The 18,766-nt window shown below is 41.6% G+C and overlaps 1 protein-coding gene across 4 annotated transcripts in view; it reads right to left on the bottom strand.

The window, feature by feature from the left end:
* Positions 1–3,118: 3,118 nt before the first annotated feature.
* The window catches only part of CLUL1 (clusterin like 1), a 48,172-nt gene continuing 32,524 nt past the window's right edge, over positions 3,119–18,766 (bottom strand). Inside the window, exons 9-10 of one of the 4 annotated variants that reach the window (XR_004957112.1) lie at positions 16,260–16,372; positions 14,639–14,836 (exon numbers count right to left, since the gene is read on the bottom strand). Coding sequence is in view for 3 of the 4 variants with exons in the window: in XM_036245489.1 (XP_036101382.1) it covers positions 3,264–3,303 (40 nt within the window). In the remaining variant the exon portion in view is untranslated. Of the gene's footprint in view, positions 3,304–14,638; positions 14,837–16,259; positions 16,373–18,766 lie in introns of those variants that run through there. The other 3 variants (XM_036245489.1, XM_036245488.1, XM_036245490.1) reach the window with 3 other exon arrangements.

Here is an 18,766-nt window from a genome sequence, read left to right on the forward strand (position 1 = left end):
CTTCCTTGACCTCTTCAGTAACCCATTCATTGTTTAATAATATGCTATTTAGCTTCCATGTGTTCAAATGTCTTTGTATGTTCTTCTTGCAATTGATTTCTAGTTTCATGCCTTTGTGATCTGAGAAGATGCTTGATATGATTTCAGTCTTCTTGAACTTGTAGAGACTTAGTTTGTGCCCTAACCTGTGGTTTATCTTTGAGAATGTCCCATGTGCACTTGAGAAGAATGTGAATTCTGTAGTTTTGGGATGTAATTCTCTGTAGATATCTATTAAATCCATTTGGTCTAGTGCTTAATTTAGAGTCTCTGTTTCCTTGCTAATTTTTTGTCTAGAGTATCTATCCAGTGATGTCAGCAGGGTGTTGAAGTCCCCTGCTATGATTGTATTGCTGTCGATTTCTCCTTTGATGTCCTCCATAAGATTTTTAATATATTTTGGTGCTCCTATATTAGGTGCATATATGTTTATCCTGTTGGATAGATCCTTTCAATATTATGTAGTGGCCTTCTTTGTCTCTAGTTATGGCCTTCATTTTGAAATCTATTTTATCAGATATGAGTATTGCTACCCCAGCTTTTTTTTCTTTCTGTTTGCTTGGAAGATTTTTTCCATCACTTCACTTTCAACCTATGTGAGTCTTTTTTTGTGAGGTGGGTCTCTTGTAAATAACATATAGATGAGTCATGCTTTCTTATCCAATCAGCTACTCTGTCTTTTTATGGGAGCATTCAATCCATTTACATTTAAGGTGATTATTGATATGTAGTTATTTATTGCCATTTTTGTTTAGTGTGGTTATATTTTTCTTCCTATTTCTCCTGCTAATTGCAGCAGTCCTTTTAATATTTCTTGCAGTGTTGATTTGGTGCTGATGTATTCCCTTAGCCTTTATTTGTCTTAGAAGCTCCTTATTTGACCTTCTATTTTGAATCATAGCCTTGCTGGGTAGAGTAGTCTTGGATTCAGATCCTTGTTTTTCATGACCTTGATTACCTCACGCCATTCCCTTCTGGCCTGTAGTATTTCTGTTGAGAAGTCAGCTGAGAGCCTTATGGGATTTCCTTTGTAGGTAACCTATTGCTTATCTCTTGCTGCTTTTAGGATTCTCTCTTTGTTTTGAATTTTTGGCACTTTAATTACTATGTGTCTTGGTGTGAGCTTGTTTGGGTTCTTCTTAGTTGGGGCTCTCTGTGATTCTTGAACTTTAATGCCTTCTTCCTTCACCAAATTATGGAAGTTTTCTGTTACTATTTCTTCAAATATATTCTCTAACCCTTGCTCATTTTCTTCTTCTTTGGGGACTCCTATGATACGAATGTTATTACGTTTCCAGTTGTCCCATAGTTCTTTTAAGCTGTCTTCCTGTTTTTTATTTGTTTTTTCCTTTTGGTTTTCTGATTGGTTGATTTTTTCTACCCTACCTTCTAATTCACTGATCCGGTCCTCAGCTTCCTCTACTCTGCTATTTAGACTTTCCAATGTGCTCTTTATTTCTAATATGTCATTCTTCATTTCTTCTTGGTGGTTTTTAATTTCCAACTGGTTAATTTTCAACATTTCTGTGTCTTTACTCATGGTGCTCATGTCCTTACACATGCTGTTGAGCTTCCTCAAGAACATGGCTCTGAATTCTAGTTCTGTTAACTTGCTTAACTGCACCTCATTTATCTTATCTTTGGTAGAGGTGTCTTGTTCTTTCATTTGGCTTTTGTTTCTGTGTTTCACCATTTTGGCTATCACAGTGGGCTTTAGAGCCTGCCAAATTTTCCCTGTGGGTGTTGGTATTCTGCTGTTTGTGGCTCCCTCTACTGGGTTTGGATGAGTGAGGGAGGACCCACGTTAAACACCACTGTAAAGTCTTAACTTTCCTGGTTAGAGTTGCTAGCCCAGGGAATGGTAGTTATCTCCTAGCTTTTTTGCCTGGAGGCTGTTAGTAGGGGTCACCTGAAGCACCTTGGTTTCTGAGTTGACTAAAAAACTCCCTCAGGTGCTCAGTGTAAGAGGATTTCCTGAGGGTGGGGCAGATGCTGGTTGTTAACAGGCCTCAATTAACATTTTAATGGCCACCAGGTGGGGTTTAATCTCTGAGGGAGGGGCCACCGCCTCTCCCCAGGGCCTTGGGAAGCAGTAAGATGACCACAGTCCTGTGTGTCTGCACTCAGCAAAAGCTCTGAGCACCCTTTAAAACCCGAGTGTCCCCACTCAGTTCCAGTCCAGTCTGCCCTCCCTCTGCCAGAGCCCAAGGTGAGTGGCTGCTGACAATTTATCCTCTTTCCGGGCTCTGTGCTGTTAAGCCGCCTACGACTTTAACCCGAGGGTGCAGCTCCCAGCCGAGGTCGTAGCACCCAGTGGAGGTCACAGGTCCCAGCCGAGGCAGCTGCTGGTCCCCGCCGAGGCCACAGGACCCAGCCGAGGGCGCAGCTCCCAGCAGGGGCTGCAGGTCCGAGCCGAGTGTGCTGGTCCCAGCCCAGGCCGCTGCGGACCGTGGGCTCCTGGCCCCCTCTCGCATCCTCGCAAGCCTACCAGGATTGAGTCAGTGTCCCTGGTTATGTGGTCCTCCAAGCTGTCTTTCGGTTGCCCCTTCCTGACGATTTGTCTGTATTTTTGTTGTAATTCCAGTTTGGTCCTGGGAGATGGTCTGTGTAGCTTCCATTCACTCTGCCGCCATTTTTTTTCTCTTCCGTTTTCAAGTTTTTAATATCCAACATTTCAATTTTAGTGAAATGTTTATAATATAAACACTGGTGGGTGGGAACTGTTTGATAATGAGCTTAAAATGTACTAATACATGTATTGTACATGCAACAGTCTTTTGAATCAATCAGTGTTTATTGAGTACATAGTAGATGCTCAATAATTTGTTGCTACCTCTAGGTTATGAAGAGTAAGATGTGGGCTCTGTCTGAAACATATTAGACACTATTGCTTGCCATTCAATAGTCAATGAGTTTTTTTGGTCTTTTTTTTTTTGGTAATCTCATGTTTATTGTCTGTGCAAGTGTTACTGAACCTTGAATGCCAGGTTCTTGAGTCTCAGTGTCATAGAAATGAGCATTGAACTCAGTACAAAATCAAGCAGGTAGAATTTATTAAAAAGACCTTGAGCACAAGGGAGTCCACCAAAAAGAGAAGTTAAGCTCCCTGAGGGGTTCTTGTGGATGGCTAATGTATGGGGCTTCAGGGTGGGTGCAGGGCTTGTGAATGAGGATGAGGTCAATTCTCCCATGATCATCATTGGACAGCTGTTGATCCCTGGTAGTCACGAGATGTTTTCTATGGTTAGTGGACCACCACAGGACCTATAAAATAATGCTTGTGCAAACATTCTGGTTATCATTTAATTGACAAAACAACTATTTTGCAGAACATGATGTTAAGAAAGATGTTATCATCGTATTCCTCCCTTTAAGAATGTGGTTAGGTTAATTTTAACTATGGAATTTTATTGAAAGCCAGGAGCCAGAGGCCTCTAATATGGTGTACTTTCAGTCAAGATGGAGTCCAGAGACTGTTATACCTACACTGTCTCACAAATTTCTGAATTCTTTCTGCTAAAGTGCACCTCTCAAACTCAAGGCTAACAGTTTGTAATAGAAAAACAAATTCTGGGAGGAGGTACTACCTTTCATCTGTAGCTCTGATCTGTTCAGCAAAAACAATGCTGCATGTCTTTATGTGGCACAAAGCCTGTACAACACAAATCAAATCCCAAAGACAATTTACAGAGTACCTGTCATTTAGGTTAATTGGAGAGAAAAAAGAAAAAAGAATAAAACCTAACAACAGAGTAATGAGTTTCAGGGACGTTTCCTAAGCCTCATAACTGGGAAGCCCATGTTTTGTTCTTTGGTTGTATGACTGCTCACAAAGGGAACAGTACACTGAAATGCACCGAGTTACAGGACTGCAGATATTTTCAGTCTGTTTAACCCATCACAATACTAGGTTGCCCTTTCCTAGATCAACGTAGATTCATTCTACCCACCTTCCCTCCCACACACATTCCCCATCACACCCACATAAGTTTTTAAAAGTCACCTGTATCCTCCTTTGGGAATGATGGCCCTCCTGTGTTGTATTGTACTGTTTGGATAAGGTGGGTGGCATTGGGCTGTCTCTACATGTGTAGGCTTTCTTTATAATGGTCATTTGTGAAGAGACACACTTGGTCAGAAAACAAGCTTCAGAGGGGAATGTTGTCTGCACTAGCTGGAGAGTGCCCACGAGAGTAAGAAGCTAAAGTGCTGCATGAAAGCCTAGTCCTGGTGGGCGAAGCACTGCAGAGCTTTTCAGTGGGTGGGGTTGTCCTGCATGTTATTGCAGGGTTTCAACATGCCGGCAGAAAGTCAACTAAATGTAGGTACTCCCCCAACCCTACACCTACCAATCCTAGGTTGAATATATCACAGATTACCTAGTTACAAATTACCTTCTGTGTTTATTTTCCTTTTGTTATTTTGAGCTGAGTATACTTGTTCCAGTGAAACATCAGTTGTACCGCAGGTTAATCTTGAGACACAAGTGTAGGCTCCCCTGCTCACATGGAGATTACTCTTCTACTATAGTACTTAGAGGATCTTGGTTTAAAGATAATAGAGAATGGTTCCTTTCCCAGTAGCTGCTCCATAAATGTAGGATAGAATGAGTGAACTTCTCATCCAACAAACATTTATATCAAATGCCTTCCACCTGTCAACAAGGAGCAGATGAGGTCCCTGGTTTCACAGAACTGATATTCTAGCAGAGAGGAACAAAGCATAAGTACCCAAACAAGACACTTACAGATAATGACAAGTGCTGTGATGATTTCATAACTGTGCAAAGGGCTACAGAGGGTACAGAGGGACGACTTGAGATCTCATCATCAGACAAGACCTTCCTGAGGAGGTCACCTTCAAGCTGAGACCTGAACAGTGAGAAGCCAGCAGGGGAAGATTTGGAGAAAGAGCATTCCAACCTTTGCAAGCAGATTTCTCAGCACTTGGGAGAATAAAAATGAAAAATAAAGGTGGTATTGATGCTATATCATTCTAGGAAGAAATAATAATTATCAAATTATTGAGGGGAAAAAAGCTCTTTCTTCTCACTGAGAGATCTATTTCTGTTAAAATTTCTACTTTTTATGTTTAATAGTTATAGAAATTTGTAATCTCTATGTTATTTTGATCAATTATGTATAAATAGTAATCAGAATGGTAACTCAATCCAGCATGAATATTTGATAGATAGATTTTTGTCCCAGGAAATTTTTAATTTTGAAAATTTTAAAAATCTACATTTTATCGATCAATAAAAGATGTTAAAGCATAAAAATATATCACATTAGGATAAAATTCTCTGAGAAATGTAGAATGAAAATAAGAGTTTAAAGAGAGCCCTGGCCGGTTTGGCTCAGCGGTTAGAGCGTCGGCCTGCGGTCCCGAGAGACCCGGGTTCGGTTCCCGCTAAGGGCACGTACCTCGGTTGCAGTTTGTCCCTGGCCCTGGTTGGTCGTGCGGGTGGCAGCCACTCGACGTGTCCCTTCGCGTCGATGTTTCTCTCTCTCTCTCTCTTCCTCTCTCTCCCTCCCACTCTATCTGAACAAAAAAAATGTCCTCGGGTGAGGATAAAAAAAAAAACAAACAAACAAAAAAAAAGAAAATGGAATGAGATAAAATTTCTTACTGTTAAAGAAAAATTTGTTTGAATATTGGTTTACATGGATGATGCTGGGTATCAATTTGCCATGATATTTAGATTCCACTGGGTACGTTTTATTTATTTATTTGTTTTTAAATATGTTTTTATTAATTTTTTTGTTTAGAGAGAAAGGAAGGGAGAGATAGAAACATCGATTGGCTTCCTCCTGCATGCCCTCTACTGGGGATCGAGCCCAAAACCCAGGCATGTGCCCTGATGGGGATCAAACTGGGAATTCTTAGTTCATGGGACGATGCTCAATCCACTGATCCTCACCAGCTGGGCTCATTGGGTACATTTTATTGTTATTATTATTATTTTATCCTCATCTGAGGACATTTTTTTTCATTTTCTATTCAGATAGGGAGGGAGGGAGAGAGAGAGAGAAACATAGACGTGAAAGGGACACATCGAGTGGCTGCCACCCGCACAACCCAACCAGGGCCGGGGAAAAACTGCAACCAAAATACATGCCCTTAGAGGGAACCGAACCCAGGTCTCTCTGGACCGCAGGCCGACACTCTAACCGCTGAGCCAAACCGGCCAGGGCTCACTGGGTACATTTTAAAGAGGGACAAAAAAATTTCCTTAAAAATATTAATGTTTATAATACATGGGAAAATTAAAATTTTTCAACTTATATAGAAAAATGATGTACAAAAGCATATATAGCTTTTTCAGGTTTCTTTTTTTTTTTTTTTTTTTTTATCCTCACCCCAGGATATTTTTTCCATTTTTTTGTACAGATAGAGTGGGAGGGAGAGAGAGGAAGGGAGAGAGAGAGAGAAACATCGATGTGAAGGGACACATCGAGTGGCTGCCACCCGCACGACCAACCAGGGCCGGGGACAAACTGCAACCGAAGTACATGCCCTTAGCGGGAACCGAACCTGGGTCTCTCCGGACCGCAGGCCGACGCTCTAACCGCTGAGCCAAACTGGCCAGGGCTTTTTCAGGTTTCTTATAGGGTGTATCAGAGCAAAAACATTTGAATATTTATGCTCCAGAGAAATCTTCCCCTTTTCTTTACACAACAAACTAAAAAATTTTGGTAAATTAGGTAAAGGAACACAAGACACTAACACTTTTGAGAGCCAACTATGAGTCAGCTACTTGATAATAGTATTCTTTATATACGTAGTCAGAGTTACCACTTACTGATGATTATCATTATGATTAACTGTAGTTCTCACAGTACTCTATAAAACAAAAACTCTTAATTTCACCACTTTATAAAGACACTGAGGTTTAGAGAGATTAAGGATCTTGCCCAGTAACACACCTAGAAAATAATAGCCGTCAGGATTAAAATCCAGGTCAGCCTGCATGCAAAAGCTTTTTACCACCTAGCTGCTCTGAGTCTGATCTCGCCCTTTCTCTTCGCTGTACAAGTTCTTGGTAGCTCATTGGCTATAAAATGTCAGGTTTTATAACTTAATTTTGGCTCCTTCTCTGACAAATCTATAAACTGTATGTGCAGCCAGTGTAGCTCAGTGGTTGAGCATCGACTCATGCATCAAGAGGGTGCCAGTTCGAATCTCGGTCAGGGCACATGCCCAGGTTGTGGGCCCGATACTCATTGGGGGGGGGGGGCATGTGGGAGGTGGCCAATCAATGTTCTCTCTCATCGATGTTTCTATCTCTCTCTCCCTTTCTTTCTCTCTAAAAATCAGTAAAGAAATAAAATAAAATAAAATAAACTGTATGGCTGAATAGGCTCTATTTATTTGAGATTTATTTTACACTAAGAAATCCAAGGAGGGTTGGGGGAGGAGAGTGTCAATGGAGTAAAAAAGGAGAAACATCTGTAACAAAAATAAAATTAAAAATAAAAACAAAAACAAAACAAAACAAAAAGAAATCCAGGCCCTGGCCGGTTTCAGCTGTTAGAGCGTCAGCCTGAGGACCAGAGAGTCCCGAATTCAGTTCCCGCTAAGGGCACGTATCTCCGTTGCAGTTTGTCTCCAGCCCCAGTGGCAGCCAGTCCATGTGTCTCTCTCACATCGATGTTTCTCTCTCTCTCTTCCTCCCTCTCTCCCTCCCACTCTATCTGAACATAAATGCAAAAATGTCCTCAGGTGAGGATAAAAAAAAAAAAGAAATCCAGGATTCTACCAATAGTATACTAGCCTTTGGTTATGATCAGAAAGTCTTCTTTATTTTTATTTGGAGTTGATTATATTCAGTGGACTGCCTCTGAACTCTTTTTCTCTTATAAGCCTTTTCTTTTAGCTTATCTTTTTTGTTGAATGTATTACAGATGTCCCATCTTTTCTCCCCGATTGAACCCTCCTCCCCAATTCCACCCCCTTTCTACCTTCCCTACCCTATTATTTGTGTCCATTGGTTATGGATATGGGATAGAAGTTCTTTGGTTTATCTCTTCTTGCCCTCCCTCCCCGCTTCCCTTTGAGGTTCATCAGTCTAACAACTAATTTGTACTTCTTAATTCCTTCACCTTTTTTTTCTTAAATCTTTATTGTTGAATGTATTACAGCTGTTCCTCATTTTTCCCCCATTGACCCCCTCCTCCCCACTCCCGCCCCCCTCCCGCCTTTTCCCACACTATTGTCTATGTCCATTGGTTATGCATGTAAGTTCTTTGGTTTATTTCTTCCCACCCCCCAACCCTTTCCCTTTGAGGTTTGTCAGTCTAGCAATGAATTTGTACTTCTTAATTCCTTCACCTTTTCACCCATTCCCCCAACCTCCCTCCCATCTGGCAACCAACAAAATGTTCTCTGTATCTATGAGAATGTTTCTGTTCTGCCTGATCATTTTGTTTGTAGATTCCATTGTCGATAGATATATATTCATTGCCATTTTGTTTGTTCATATATTTTATCTTTTTCTTCAAAAAGACCCTTCATCATTTCATATAATGGTTTGGTGGTGATGAACTCCTTTAACTTTTTCTTGTCTGGGAAAGTCTTTATATGGCCATCAATTCTAAACAACAGCTTTGCAGGATAGAGTGATCTTGGTTGTAGGTTCTTGCTTTTCATCACTCTGAATATTTCTTGCCACTCCCTTCTGGCCTGCAAAGTTTCTTTTGAGAAATCAGCTGACAGTCTTATGGGAACTCCCTTGTAGGTAACTAGCTGCCTTTTTCTTGCTGCTTTTAAGATTCTCTCTTTGTCTTGAACCTTTTGCATTTTGATGATGACGTGTCTTGGTGTGGGCCTCTTGGGGTTCATCTTGTTTGGGACTCTCTGTGCTTCCTGGACTTGTATGTCTGTTTCCTTCACCAAGTTAGGAAAGTTTTCTGCCATTATTGTTTCAAACAGGTTTTCAATTTCTTGTTCTCTCTCTTCTCCTTCTGGCACCCCGAAGATGCAAATGTTGGCATGCTTGAAGTTGCCCCAGACGCTCCTTACACTATCCTCATTTTTTTGAATTCTTTTTTCTTTTTGATGTTCTGATTGGGTGTTTTTTGCTTCCTTAGATTCCAAATCGATGGTTTGCTTCTTGGATTTACATACTCTACTATTGAATCTGTGTAAATTATTCTTTATTTCAGTTAGTGCCTCTTTCATTTCTGACTGTACATCCATCATTTATGACTGGTCCTTTTTTATGCTCTTGAGGCCCTCACTAAGTTCACTGAGCATCCTTATAAGCAGTATTTTGAACTTAGCATCTGTTAGGTTGCTTATCTCCATTTTGCTTAGTTCTTTTCTTGGGGTTTTGTTCTGTTCTTTCATTTGGGACCTGTTTCTTTGTCTCCTCATTTTGGCCACCTCCCTGTGTTTGTTTCTGTGTATTACTTAACGAGAGGTATGGGGCTATCTGAGACCAGATGCTGCTTGTTTGAAAGAATTTAGGAAAACCTGAAGCAGGATCCAAGACAAGCCAATCCTATGGTTAAACAAGTGGCAACAGCTTGGGTGGGCCTGAAAGTTGGGTGGGGCGGGGCCTCAGGGAATCACCAGGGCAGGGCAACCAGTGTGAGCCAGGTTGCTGGAGTCCCAGATATGGCGACTGTCTGCTGCCCCAGGGAAGGGCTCACCAAAGGAACTAAGGCCTCTGACAGCATGTTTGTCCTGGAGAAAGCCCCCTCTCCAGCCCTCACTCCAATGCCAAACAGTTCAGTTCTTCCCTGTATGTCTCTGGTGCCCCTCAAGCTGCCTCCTCTCCAAGTTTAGAGGGAGTGAGTCTGATAAGTCTGTGTGCGGGCCCTTTAAGGAGCTGCCTGCGGCTCCAGCTGCCTTAGCTTCCCTGAGCTTCAGTTCCCGCTGGTTTTTCCAGCCAGAAGTTATGGGGACCTCTCTTCCTGGCACTGGAACCCTGAGCAGGGCGTCTGGTGTGGGATGGGGACCCCTTAGTCCTCAGGGAGGACCTTCCCAGCCAAGGTATCCTCTGATTTTTATCCGCTACACATGGGTGTGGGACTAGCCCGTCTGCCTCCTCCCTCCTACCAGTCTGGATGTGGCTGCTGCTTTAATTATGTAGCTGTAGGACTTCCATTCAGCTTGATTTCAGGTGGTTTTGAATGATGGTTGTTCTGTAGTTTAGTTGTAACTTTGATGTGGTTGTGGGAGGACACGATACCACGTTTACCTACGCTGCCATCTTGACCGGAAGTCCCTTCATCTTCTTTACCCATCCCCCCAATCCCCTTCCATTTGGCAAGCAACAAAAAGTTCCTGTATCTATGCGTCTGTTTCCGTTCTGCTTGCTCATTTTGTTTGTATATTCAATTTTTGATAGATATGTATTTTATGTTGATAGATATATATTTATTGACATTTTATTCTTCATATTTTTTTTCTCTTTCAAGAAGACCCTTCAACATTTCATTTAATACTGGTTTGGTGGTGATGAACTCCTTTTGCTTTTTCTTGTCTGGGAAACTCTTTATATGCCCATCAATTCTAAATGACAGCTTGCAGGATAGAGTAATCTTGGTTGTAGGTCATTGCTTTTCATCACTTTGAATATCTCTTGCCACTCCTTTCTGGCCTGCAAAGTTTCTTTTGAGAAATCGGCTGACAGTCTTATGGGAGCGCCTTTGTAGGTAACTAACTGCTTTTCTCTTGCTGAATCTTTTATGATTCTCTCTTTGTCTTTAACCTTTGGCATTTTGATTATGGTATATCTTGGTGTGGACCTCTTCAGGGTTGTGTTGTTTGGGACACTCTGTGCTTCCTGGACTTGCACGTCTGTTTCCTTCACCACGTTAGGGAAGTTTTCTGTCATTATTGTTTCAAATAGGTTTTCAATGTTTTGCTCTCTTCTTCTGGTACTCCCATGATGCAAATGTTGGTATGCTTGAAGTTAACCCATGGGCTCCTTACACTGTCCTCACTTTTTTGGATTCTTTTATCTTTTTGTTGTTCTGATTTGGTATTTTTTGCTTCCTTATATTCCAATTTTATGGTTTGCTTCTTGGCTTCACCTACTTTACTATTGATAGATATATAAATTATTCTACTCTGTAAATTATTCTTTATTTCAATTAAAGCATCCTTCATTTATGACTGGTCCTTTTTCATGTTGTTGATGTTCTTATAAGTTCCTTGGAGTTCTCCTTAAGTTTCTTGAAGATCTCACTAAGTTTCTTGAGTATCCTTATAACCAGTGGTTTGAACTCTGCATCTGATTGAGTGTTGATCTCCATTTTGTTTAGTTCTTTTCCTGGAATTTTGTTCTTTTATTTAGAACACGTTTTTTTTGTCTCCTCATTTTGGCTGCTTTCCTGTGTTTATTTCTATGTATTAGGTAGAGTTTCTATGTCTCCTAGGCTTCTTAGGGTGGCCTATTGTTGTAGGTGTCCTGTAGGATCCAGTGGCACAGCCTCCCTGATCAGCCCAACTGGACCCTCAAGGTGTACCCCTACTGTGGACTGTACACCCTTCTGTTGTAATTGAGTCTTGATTGCTGTTGACACATCAATGGAAGGGGGTTACTCAGGCTGATCAGCTGCAAAGACTGGCTGTGTCCACTGACCACTGGCCTCTGACTACTTTGGAGGATCAGCAGTGTAGGGGCCCAACACACAGTGTAAGACCTACTTCGTCAAGGCTCTGGTACCCACTGTGTCCACTCATTGAATGTGTCACTTGTGGAGGTGGTTGGGTAGTGGTGCTTCAATGTGGTCTGAAGCTGTGCAGTGGGTGTGCTGGCCCTGGGGCAAGGTCAGCCCCTGCTTGTTCTGCCCGGGGCCACCCAGCATAAGCTACAAAGTGATCTGCAGATGGCTGCTTCTTGTGCTGGGCTTGGAGATACCCAGAAAAAGCCAAGTTGTGAACCATGGCTGGCTGCTTTAGTGCTAGGCCTGGGACCACTTAATGAGAGGTATGGGGCTCTCTGGGACCAAATGCTATTTATTTGAGAGATTTTAGGAAAATCTGAAGCAGGAGCCAAGACAGGCCAATCCTATGGTAAAGCCTTTGGAAACAACTTGGGTGAGACCAAAGGTTGGATGGGGCAGGGCTTCAGGGAATCATCAAGGTAGGATAAACAGGGTGAGCCAAGTTGCTGGAATCCCAGGTATAAATGCTGTCTGCTGCCCCAGGGAAGGACTCACCAAAGGAACAAAGGCCTCCACAGCAAGTCTGTCCAGAAGAAAGCTGCCCCTCCAGCTCTTGTCCCAATGCCAGACAATTCAGTACTTCACTGTATGTTTCTGGTATCTTTCAAGCGCCTCGCCGATACTGTAGCCCAGAAGGAGTGAGTCCAAGTAATTTGTGAGCAGGCCCTTTAGGAGGAACTGCCTGGGGCTCCAGAAACCTCAGCTTCCCTCAGCCTCTGTTCCCTCTTTTTTTACAGCCAGAAGTTATGGGGACTTCTCTTCCTGGCACTGGAACCCTGAGCTGGAAGCCTGGTGTGGAGGGGGACTCCTCACTCCTCAGGGAGGACTTCATAGCCACGGTATCCCTCCTGATTTTTATCTGCCACACTTGGGTGTGGGACCAGCCCATCCCCGCCCCCATCCTTCCTACCAGTCTTCATGTGACTTCTTTAATTTCATAGTTGTAGGACTTCCATTCAGCTCTTTGTCAGGCATTTCTGAATAATGGTTGTTCAGTAGTTTAGTTGTAATTTTGATGTTGTTTTGGGAGGAGGCGAGACTCGTTTACCTATGCCGCCATCTGGACCGGAAGCCCCACTCAATTCTTTTATAAGCCTTTTTATCAAATAGCGCCAGATTGGTTGAAAAGTGCTTTCAAGGTTTTTAATCCACTCTTTAATTATATTTCTTTTTATCATTTGAAAGACCAGTTATAAATATATCTCCCATGTAATACTTAGTGACATATACTGGCAAATGACTCTCCTGTTGTATTGAACCAAGGTCCTAATTATGAGGTTATACAAGTGTCAGTCAAAAACATCTTGTGTTTTTCATAAAATATGTATGACATATTGTAGATAAAAGAGAGCACTGCTGTGTTAATTTTAAAAAGAAACTATGCAATACACCCATGTTCATAGCAGCAGTATTCACAGTGGCCAAAACCTGGAAGCAACCCTAGTGTCTATCAACATATAAACGGCCAAACAAAATGTGATATATACATACAGTGGAATAACATTCAGCCTTTATTTTTTTTAAATTTAATTTCTTTTTCTTTATTGATTTTGGATAGAGAGGAAGGGTGACGGAGAGAGAGATAGAAACATTGATGAGAGAGAACATCGATTGGTCGCCTCCTGCATGCTCCCTACTGGGGACTTGGCCCATAACCTGGGTTTGTGCCCTGACCAGGAATTGAACCGGCGACCTCTTGGTGCATGGGTTGACACTCAACCACTAAGACACACTGGCCGGGCTTGAATAGTATTTAGCCTTTAAAAAAAGTAAATTTAGCCCTGGCTGGTTTGGCTCAGCAGTTAGTGTTGGCCCACGGACCAATGAGTCATGGGTTCAGTTCTGGTCAAGGGCACATACCTCAATTGTGATTCGTTCCTGGCCCTGGTTGGTGTCGTACAGGAGGCAGCAACTTGATGTGTCCTTTTCACATCAACGTTTCTCTCTCCTTCTCTCCCTCTCACTTACTCTCTCTCTAAAATCAATAAAGAAAAAAAATTTAAAAATAAAAAGAAGGGAATTCTGACATATGTGACCACATGAATAAACCTTGAGGACATGCTAAGTGAAATAAGCCAGTCACAAAGTGACAAATACTGTATGATTCCATTTATATGAGGTACCTAGGGTAGTCAAATGTACAGAAACAGAAAGTAAAATGGTTGCAAAGGGCTGGAAGAAGGGAGAAATGGGGAGTTTTTCTTTAATGGGTACAGAGTTTCAGTTTAGGAAAATGAAAAAGTTGTGAAAATGGATGGTGGTAATGGCTGTACAACACCGTGAATGTACTTAATGTCACTGAACTATACACTTAAAAATGGTTAAAGTAGTCTTGGCCAGTATGGTTCAGTGGTTGGAGTTTTGGCCCTCAAACTGAAGGGTCGAGGACTCAATTCCCGTTCAAGGGCGCATGCCTTGGTTTCAGGTTTGATCCCAGATCCTAGTCAGGGCTCGTGTGAGAGGCAGCTAATCAATGTGTCTCTCTCACATTGAAATTCCTCTCTCTGTTTCCACCCCCCCCCACCTCCCTTTCACTGTGTCTAAAAATCAATAAAAAATATATATATATCCTCGGATGAGGATTGACAAAAAAAAAAAAAAAGTTGAAATAGTAAATTTTGTTATGTATGTGTCACCACACACGCACAAAAAAGCCTGTGTGGGAGCTATAGGTCTTTACTAAACAAAAGCATGAATTACAGATTTTTTTTCAAAAAGTCAATTATTGTACATTAAATTCAAAAGCAAATTGAAAGAAAAATGCTTTGTTAATTAGAAAGTGGGATATGCATAGTAGAAATGATAGAACACAGACCCCTTGGTGATTTAATGTTTAATATATAAATATATAGAGAGAACTATTAATGTACCATAGAATAGAGTAATATGTACATTTGATGTTTTTGAAAAACATCAAAACATTTGATGTTTTGAATTTTTATTGTAACTCAATTTGCATAGCTATTAAACTGCCATTCAACATAAGAGATTAAGAGTACTTCATAATATTTAACTGATGTACATTCCTGCAGCTTTGTTTACTGTATTTCAGGATTTTCAGGTCTCAACTGAAGAGATAATTCTACTTGTTGGGTATAGAATGCATCAGATCTTCGTACCTTTTATTAAAAAAAAAAAGCAATAATCAAAACATTAATAAGTTACTTATAGAATGAGTATATTTTTTCTTGGAACAAAAGTTCAGAGCCCGGCCAGTGTGGCTCAGTGGATTGAGCATCTTCCCATGGACGGAGAGGTCTGGGTTTGATACCCAGTCAGGGCACATGCCCAGGTTGCAGGCTTCATCCCCAGTAGGGGGTGTGCAGGAGGCAGCCGACTGATGGATCTCGCTCTCTCTCACCCTTCCTCTCCCTCCAAAAACTCAATAAAAACATTTTTTAGAAAAGTGCAGAGTGAGTAATAGAATACTTTTGGTGTTTGAAAAAAAATTAGCACATAGCAAAATCATAGAAAACCCATATGTATGGAACCCATATGTATTTTTAATAGCACTATTTGAAGGGATTGTCACAGTTTCCCTGGTTTGATGAACTTCTATGATGGACCCTGGTTCTGATGTGAAACTAAAGTGTTTATTCGGCACTCTACATATACAGGGTGTTTGCTCATTAAACTTCTGTTGCATGTGACTGTTAACCCTGAGAAGGAATATATCTGCCAAGAAGGACTCCCTGTGAATAATTGGGCCCAAAATCCTAACCAGAGTATAACAGTCATTGCTGACAGAGACCTCTCGGGAATATTACATATTCAGGAAAAGCCATAGACTGAGTAGCCAAGGCTCCTGCACTGTGTTCCTGAAGTCTGAGCAGACACTTATAAAGGAGTTCCTGGAATCTTATTTCAGCCAATGGGCTGAGACTTGCCCTGTCCAGTTGAAGCTGAGCAGCTGTATCTTTAGTTGCATCTTTACTGACCAATTAGAGCAGCTCCATTACAACCAATCAGGATGCACAATTTCAACCAATCATGGCAGTGCAATCTGAACCAATCAACTCTATAAATTTAAATTCCTTATTTGCATAAAAAGGACCAATTAGGAACCAGGGTAGGCACTTTCCCTATATAAGCAGGCTCTTTTTGTCTGAAGAGTACACTTTCAGTTTCCACCTGAGACTGCATTTGTCTGGTTTGAAAACTGTTCACCTGCATAAAGTTTCTCCTTTTATTGTGCTTGAGACTAGAGACACGTGTTTTCATTGGATTGGTGTCAATGACCTTTTGTTGACACTACATATTACTTTATTCAATGGTTTTTTATGTATACCTTTCATGATGATCATGTAGGTAACCAATCAACAAATTAAGACTGTCTTTGCGAAAGATCACCTTACTAAATAATAGGTGCAGAATCTCAATTTCTCGATATCTTATTTTCCATTGTCATTGCACCTTCATCATTACAAAATCTGTGAACAGATGATTGTATTGAAAATATTTTTACTTGGATATCAATATATAGTCAATACTTATTTGAGCACTAGTACATTGTTTTCTTCTCAAAAACCTATAGTGTCTTACCGTGGTCTATAGAGTTTGAGCCCCAGGTATGATTGTCTGGCTTCCCCTTTGATTTTGTGAGTGAGACAGTATTCTTCCATTTCTTTTAGCTGTGTTGGTCTTGGTTGCTACAACTAAAGAAAGAACCCAAACTCATATAGGTGGGAGGTTTCTGGACATAGGAAGCATGAAGGTCCTACTGGGCGAGATGGGTATAGTAAGATTCTCAGCATCTCTAGTACAGAAACACTCCCCTCCTTCTTGCCCTGTTTGCTCACACTTTCCCCACACTTTCCCCTTTTTGGAATGTTCTCCCCTCCCACCTCCACATTTTAATTTCATATGTATATAATTTTTTTTTAAAGAAAGGGTGGGACAGGAAGGGAAGAAAAGAACAAAAAAGAGGAGAAAGAAGGCCAGTGGGAAAGGAAGAGAAAAAAGGAAATATATTTAACTGAGAATTGTCCTCTTCTGGAAAGTGAATGGCCCTCCCCTCAACTTCTGGAGGCCTCCACCCTTGGACACTCACTGAATGCTTTGCATGTATCTTTTACACCCCCACCTCACTCCCCGACTCTCCCTGCCCCCGCTTCCTGGATAGAAAGTGTACTTGGGAAAGGATGTTGTGAATTCATTTCTTTCTCCTCCACAGTGCCTACATCCTGTGTCTTAACTTAGTAGCTGCTAAAAAGATATTGGTTGTTTGACTGATATAAATGGAAAACAGTTCTCTAAAACTCAGAGGTAAAGATGGAGGTGTGGTAGACAGTTAGACAGACATGAGCAGAGCAAGGACAATAGGCCAGGTACAAAAGGTCACCAAGGCAGAAGCCCTGGGTGCCTAGCAATGGGAAAAACTGGGAAAACAAGATCTCACCCCCAAGGTAACCTTTCCTCCTTTACAATATTGTTGGTCATGTGATTTAGACCCCCTAACCTTTCATATTGCTGGTCATGTGGTCTCCCCTGACCATTTCTTCCCTGACATGTTGCTAGTCATGTGAGTTAGACCCCTTAGAGGGGAACAAACAAGGGGGTCAGAGAATAGCCCTTAAGCATTAAGCCCCAGGACAATAAAGTTCTGACCCCTATGAGATACATCTAGGCCTCAGTTGTGTTTCAGCTCCAGGCCCAGAAAAGCAGCAAAACCAGACAAAGGACACCATGGCTGACATCAGGACTAGCTACAGTGACTAATGACTCCCTGCCCTGGCACCCACCAATCAGTAGAGACTATGACTCTGAAAGGACACACCTGGATAGCTGATGAATATCCTATTGGGATTCTCCCCTTGAGACCTCCAGATAAACACCCTTAACACAAGGACCTGGCAGGCTCTCCCTTCTGGAAACTTGCTTGGGTCTCTGCTATCCCTTTCCTCCTCCCCATCAAGCAATACCTTTATCTTTCTCTCTCCTAAGCTATAAGGGCCCTTTTTTTTCCTCCTGTTTAACTTGTTTTCTGAGCCCATTTCTTCTACCACTCACTTCCTCTACCTCAGTGACTTTCTAAATAAACTTTCTCTTACAGTTTGAGTATTGGCGCCCTGGCCGGTTTGGTTCAGCTGTTAGAGCGTTGGCCTGCGGTCCAGAGAGGCCCGGGTTCGGGTCCCGCTAAGGGCACGTACCTCAGTTGCAGTTTGTCCCTGGCCCTGGTGGGTTGTGCAGGTAGCAGCCACTCAATGTGTCCCTTTCATGTCAATGTTTCTCTCTCTGTTCCTCTCTTTCCCTCCCACTCTACCTGAACAAAAAGTGGAAAAAGTGTCCTCGGGTGAGTTTTGGCTCCAAATTCTTTCCTAGCCAGAACTCAAGAACTGGGGGGGTTGCTGAACCAAGGTCTGGTCTGACCCCACTGGTCTAACACCTGGTGTGGTTCTCCCCATCACCAACAGAGGCAGCAAATCCAGTAATATCTAGCTTAATTATACATTGATGTTGACCTACTAACAAGGTCCCTTATGAATAATAATTGAGAATTAAAATTTAATTATGCTTTAAGTTTGGTCATATTACCAAAGGAGAGTATTATATAGTTTTAATTGCACCACTAATTTAGAAGATATTTAGCCATAACCTACTCAAGTATTCTCTTGATTTTAGACCTTCAGATTGTTTTTTTAAATTTATTTTATTTTGATCTTTATTGTTGAATGTATTACAGACGTTCCTCATTTTTTCCCCATTGACCCTCTCCTCCCCACGCCCACCCTCCTCCTGCCTTTTCCCACACTGTTGTCTGTGTCCATTGGTTACATATAAGTTTTTGGTTTATTCCCCCCCCCCCCCACCCCCTTCCCTTTGAGGTTTGTCAGTCTAGCAACCAATCTGTATTTCTTAATCCCTTCACCTTTTTCACCCATTCTCCCAACCCCTCTCCCATCTGGCAACCAACAAAATGTTCTCTGTATCTATGAGAATGTTTCTGTTCTGCCTGTTCATTTTGTTTGTAGATTTCATTGCCGATAGATATGTATTCATTGCCATTTTATTTGTTCATATATTTTATCTTTCTCTTCAAGAGGACCCTT

The sequence above is a fragment of the Molossus molossus genome, unplaced genomic scaffold, assembly GCF_014108415.1.
Source record: "Molossus molossus isolate mMolMol1 unplaced genomic scaffold, mMolMol1.p scaffold_m16_p_6, whole genome shotgun sequence".
Taxonomy (NCBI): domain Eukaryota; kingdom Metazoa; phylum Chordata; class Mammalia; order Chiroptera; family Molossidae; genus Molossus; species Molossus molossus.